At 33.3% G+C, this 6256-nt stretch overlaps 1 protein-coding gene and 1 non-coding gene across 2 annotated transcripts; one reads left to right on the top strand and one right to left on the bottom strand.

Moving 5' to 3' along the window:
• The first annotated feature begins 584 nt into the window (after positions 1-584).
• On the top strand, positions 585-5908 carry LOC108661346 (uncharacterized). The gene is made up of 3 exons (XM_018117377.2): positions 585-812; positions 4072-4124; positions 5002-5908. Exons 1-3 carry the CDS (start codon positions 585-587, stop codon positions 5906-5908), a joined length of 1188 nt encoding a protein of 395 aa, XP_017972866.2.
• On the bottom strand, positions 1011-1117 carry LOC148764555 (small nucleolar RNA R71). The gene has a single exon (XR_016024294.1). It is a non-coding gene; the product is annotated as a small nucleolar RNA R71 (small nucleolar RNA).
• Positions 5909-6256: the final 348 nt, after the last annotated feature.

Genomic DNA, 6256 nt, shown 5'->3' with positions numbered 1-6256 from the left:
GGACTCTAGATTAGCAATTCAATCTATTGAAATAAGTTAAGGAAGAGAGGTAAAATTTAGATGAAGTGTGAGGGATATTGTAATCCTATGCTTGTTTGATTTGATTTTTACCCAAGTTATTATTACTTTGACTTTTCTTTTTAGTTTAAACTTTGGTTAATTAGTTTTAGTTAATTAATTTAATTATTTTAATTTGATTGTTTGGATAAGACTAAATTGTTTTCATTTCAATACTTAGTAAAATTTTAGATCAATTCTCTGTGAGATCAATGCTTTGCTTACCAATATATTATATGTTCGATATATATACTTGCGCAGGTAGAATTTTAACTGATAAGTTTTTGGTGTCGTTGTTGAGGGATTGTTTCTAAAATTTTTCCTAATATTAATATCAAGCAATTTAGTCTTATTTCAAATTTTATTTTTCTTGATTTAACATTATTTTTTGTTTGTTTACAGATATCTTTGGTCAAGGTATGCAAAGAAGAAACAATTTAAATCTTATTCCTTTTGATCCTGGGATAAAAAGAACTTTCAGAAAGCATCAAATAGAGACTTTGCAAGTTGCAATCTTAAATCAGACAATGGCTAAGGCTAATAACAACAATGGCAATAATGACATTAGTTTGGTTCCTGAAGAAAATAGAGCATTGCGAGATTATGTTGTTCCTCTTTTGCAAAGTTTGCACCAAAGCATTAAAAGGCCTTCCATCAATGCAAATAATTTTGAAATTAAGCCAGCTTACATTCAAATGATTCAATCTTCAGTTCAGTTTTGTGGGTTACACAATGATGATCCTAATTCTCATTTGGTGAATTTCTTGAAAATTTGTGATACTTTCAAATATAATGGAGTAACTGATGATATTATTAGAGTGAGATTGTTTCCATTTTGTTTGAGGGATAAAGCAAAGAGCTGGCTCCATTCACTACCCAATGGGTTTATTACTACATGGGAGGACTTGACTTAAAAGTTTCTAACAAAATTCTTTCTGTTTGATAAGACTGCAAAGATGAGGAATGATATTACCTCATTCACACAATTTAAAGGTGAATCCTTGTATGAAGCTTGGGAGAGATTTACAGAACTACTTAGAAAATGTCCATATCCTAGATTTCTTGATTGGTAGCAAATTCAAACATTTTACAAGGGGTTGGCTGGTTCAATAAAAACCATAATTGATGCTACTGGTTGTAACACCTTGTACCTTCATATAGTAGTCAATGTAACAATTCTAGTAAGACGTTTCGAGACCAGAAGACCAAAAGAGACAAGTGAAAAATTTTAAATAAAATAATATTTTTTTAATAAAATAATATTAAAATATTAATATTTAATAGAATGTTGGAATTAGTAGTGAAGAAGGATCATATGGTCAATCCAAGTGAGGGAAAAGAAGTACAAATGAATGTTGGAGATAAATAATGTAAGTGAGACCCGCTTGTTTGTATTTAAATTGAGATAGTCCGGGTGAGTAAATATTTAAATATTATGGTGATACCGCATTAAAGTGCAATTTTGACATTTTGGTTATACACCCGTAAAGGAAGAAAAATACAAGAAATTAAAATTTTTAAACGTGTCAAAAGGACCGAAATTTACAATATGAAAGTTGAGGGTTGTGTAGTAAATAAAATGAAGTTGAGGATTTACATGTAAATTTTAATAATTAAAAGGAACAAAATAAATACTAAAAATAATAATGAAATGAAAAAGAAAAGAATATTATGATACATAAATAATAATAATAATATTAATAACAATATAAAAAAAAACCAAGACCAACATGGGCAACCGCCCATGTGGTCAATTAAAGGATCAATTAAAATATTTTTTAGTGTTGAAATGATGATGATAGGGCCAACCACTTGAACAAAAGGAAAGGAAAGGGAAGAAAGAAAGAAAAGAAAGGTGTCGGGCATAAAAGAAACAGAAAAAGGGGAAAGCCACTAGCCAAGGAAGAAAGAGAGAAAGAATAGGAGAAGAAGAAAGAGAGAAAGAGGAAAGCTGAAAAAAAAAAGAAAGAGAAAAAGGGGAAAGTCGTCGGCCAAAGAAGGAACAGAGAAAGAAAAGTAGCAGAAGAAAGAGAGAAAAAAACGGGAAAGGAAGAAAGGAAAAAAAAATTCAGCCAAAATCGAGAGAAAAGAGAAATAAAGAAAGAAAGAAAAAGAGAGAAAAAGTTGGGTGGTGGTAGGTGGCGAAAAAGGAGAGAAAGAGCTGGTTCATGAGAAGGCCGACTGGAATAAGGAAAGAAGAAAAAAAAAAGAGGAAGAGAAGAAACGTGGAGATTTGGGCAAAGTTAGCCCAATTTGGTAAAATTTCCTTGCCTTTTTATTTGTTTCATGGGCTTGTTATGAAATTGGATTATTTAGGGGGCTAGCCCATCTTGTTTAGGTAAATTTAGATTTTTGGTGATATGAATTAAATTAAGTTGCTTTAATACAATATTTAAAAAAATTCTTTTATGATATCTCATAAGATTAAAGCAAAGAAGAAAATATGAGATGAATGAATAGTGTTTTAAGTTAAGAACTTTTGAAATGGTTCATTGTGAGGAATTATTGTTGTCGAAGGAATTTATTTACATAAATTAGTTAGAAGTGTTAAGTTGCATGGGATGTTAATTGGAAGAAATAAGGAGAAATAATGTGGAATTGATGCACTAAATATATTGAGTTGGATTATTGATAGGAAGTGCCAAAGTAAGATAGTGCACTACAGTGGCGTACCGGAGAAAATAACGAGCGATCGGTAAGAAAGAATAACTAGATACACACACGAACCAATAACGACGTAGCGTCTCACTATTGTGAGGTGAGTGGGTGCTAAATTTCAAAAACTATATCCCGATAAATATATTATATATGTTACATTTGATGGTTGACGAAATTGTAGAAAGCATGAGTTGGTAGAAAGCTCTAGGTTGTTTGTGATTGCAATCAAGGATTTCAAATTCATTTTTTTATACTATACATAAGTATATATCTATAAGGTTTTAATTACGAGGAAACAAACCTTTCAATGGCTTTCGCTTCAAAATCATACATTGCAAGCTTGTGTGATGTTTGGGTCAATGGTCATTATTTTATTCATGAGATTTGACAAAAAAAATAAAATAAATTTATTGATTTCACTTAACATGTTGATTTGATGGATATGCCATGCTTTGAAATAAATTATGAATAACATTCAATTTATGATTTTGTTGCTTTCGATCTGTCAGGTTTTGTAAATGCATTAAATTGCAATGATTTTCATTTTAACGTGATTGAGATACTCTGGATAGGACCTGCTACCACACCAGGTTAAGTGTGGTCTTTGTGCATAAAGTAGTGATTATTGATTATCGATATTTGATTATAAAGGGAGACTTGAAGCCCCGATTCATATTGGGTGGCGTGGGCAGTTCCCACGAGTAGGTAAAAAGGGACCTAAAGCTTTGATTCATATTGGGTGGCATGGGCAATTCCCACGAGTAGGTAAAGGGGGACCTGAAGCCCCGATTTATATTGGGTGACGTGGTCAGCTCCCACGAGTAGGTAAATGGGGACCTGAAGCCTCGATTTATATATAATGGCGTGGGCAGTTCCCATAAGTAAGTGATGATGTTTGAGAGAGTAAGCCTAAGGGCTATATTAAACTTACCCGAGGATGATGCTCACTTGTAGATTTCTATTACACAATGCATGGCATTTACACTTGAAATTTATTATTGAATGGCAAGTGAAATTTACGTACTCATTGGTGATCAGTGATTTCACATTTTTATGTTTGAGACTCTTCATTCTACATTTGTCATTGAATTTACTGTTAACAGAATATTGAAGTTGAAAGATTTTTAGCATCCTAAATATAATCGTTTTCATATATGTTCACTTGTGATTTATTATTCTTAAGACTTATAAGGTATAAAAACAAAATCTCTCTGTTTAATGGAGCGTGTTTTCTAAGCTTACTCTTGGATTTATAAATATTCCATCCTTATATTTGTTTCTCCTCTTTGCTTGCTCACGGGGTCGATGATCACTGAGTCTGTGAAACTCACACTCCTCTTATTTTTCCTTTTACAGATAGGGATTAGCTTAGCGTGTAATCATCAGTACGTACGATCCACCGCAGATAGGTAAAGGCATCTCATAACGTTTTATCCTGAGTCGCTCTACTATTAGAGGTTGAGTCGTAGCTCTTGTTAATTAAGTTGTAAACAGATATTGATATTGATATAAGTAAATAATTGAAGATATTGGATTTCAATGTATAAACTTGTGATTAAATGATTTAAAGCTTGAATCGATTATTATGTTTATGGTTCAAGTTACGCTATAAAAGTATTGTTTTAAGTATCAATATGGAATGGTGATAGTATGTAGTGAATTAATGGGCATTTCGAGAAAGGCTTGTTTGGGACTTGGTAGGTCTTTCCCGGAGGTCTCGGACACCGATAGCGATCGGAGAAGTGTCGTTACACTGGTGGTGGGGCATTAATGGGTAAGAACGCTGTAAATGCTTATAATTTGTTGGGAGAGATAGCCTCAAATAATTACCAATGGCTTTCAAAAAGGTTTGGTTCGAGAAAAGCTGTTAGAGTCTATGAAATTGATGTACTTAGTGCCTTAACTGCATAAGTGTCTGCATTATCCAAGAAGTTTAACACGTTGGGAGTTCATGCTGTTCAAAATTCATTTGTAGTTTGTGAGATGTGTGGAGATGGCCATTCAAGTGATCAGTATCCATACAATTCTGAATTAGTCCAATTTGTGGGAAACTTCAACAAGTAGCAAAATAATCCATACTCTAATACATATAATCTTGGTTAGAGAAACCACCCAAAATTTTCATGGAATAACCCATCATGCTGCCTGGGTTTCAACAACAAGCTAGACCACCAATTCCTACTTCATGCAACACATATGAAAGAATGATGCTATAATTCAAAGCTAAGAAGCCTCCTTAAGAAATCTTGAGACCTAAATCGGACAGTTTGCAAATTCCATCAACAGTAGACCCCAAGGTGCCTTGCCAAGTGATACTCAAGCCAATCCCAAAGGTAAGGAACAACGCAATGCAATTACCCTTAGAAGTGGAAAAGAAGTTAAAGGGGTGAAAGAAAAATCAATTGAGTATTTCAAAGAACGTGTGGATAATGAAGAGGTAGTTGTTGAAAAAGAAGTTGAAGGTGAACAAAAAGATGATGGGAAAGCAAAAAATCAAGTGAAGTTTCAAGCAAATTATCCTCCACCACCATTCCCACAAAGGTTACAAAAGCAAAAGCTGGATAAGCAGTTCAAGAAATTTCTCAATGTCTTCAAGAAGCTCCACATAAATATTCCTTTTGTTAAAGCTTTGAAAAACATGCCAAGCTATGTTAAGTTTTTTAAAGACATCCTAACCGAGAAAAAGAAGCTAGAAGACTTTGAAACAATTGCACTTATTGAGGAGTGCAGTGCTATACTTCAAAACAAGCTTCCACCAAAGCTGAAGAATCCAAGGAGTTTTTCTATACCTTGCACTATTGGCAGATTTAAATTTTTTAAAACTTTGTGTGATTTGGGTGCTAGTGTTTTAATTATGTCTTTGTCAATTGTTGAGAAAATTGGACTTGATGAGATACAACCTACTACAGTTTCTTTGCAATTATCTGATAGAAAAATCAAGTACCCTATGGAGATTATTGAAGATGTGTTGGTTAAAGTTGGGCATCTCTACATTCCAATGGACTTCGTTGTACTTGAGATGGAAGAGGATGTGGAAATTCGTTTAATCTTGGAACGACCATTCTTGGATACTATTGGTGTAATCATTGACGTAAAGGAAGGCAAGATAACTTTTAAACTTGGAGAAAAGGAAGTGGAGTTTAATATTTTCAATGCAATCAAGTATTCATATACAATTATAAAGTGGATTTAGTTGAAGAAGATAAGGTTAAGCCTGTTTCTCCACCTACAAGTGAGCAAGCACCAATCTTTGAGTTTAAGCCACCACCTTCGAATATTAACCTAAAAAGTCATCGAATGAGCATCCTCCACCACCATCTAATTGTCTTTTTAAGGTTGGACAATAAGTAATGTTACTTTCTCGATCATACTTCAAGCTTTTTCCATGGAAACACAAAGAAAAATGGTTAGGTCCTTTCAATGTGGTCAAAATTTATCCTTATGGAATAATTGAAATCGATAGTGAGGATACGAGCACATTCATCGTTAATGGGCTTAGCTTCAGACAGTATTTAAAGATGACAAACTGAAAAAATAGGTG

Source organism: Theobroma cacao, chromosome 1 (genome assembly GCF_053813885.1).
Source record: "Theobroma cacao isolate CCN51 chromosome 1, ASM5381388v1, whole genome shotgun sequence".
Classification (NCBI taxonomy): domain Eukaryota; kingdom Viridiplantae; phylum Streptophyta; class Magnoliopsida; order Malvales; family Malvaceae; genus Theobroma; species Theobroma cacao.
This window is presented reverse-complemented; position numbering and strand designations above follow the sequence as displayed.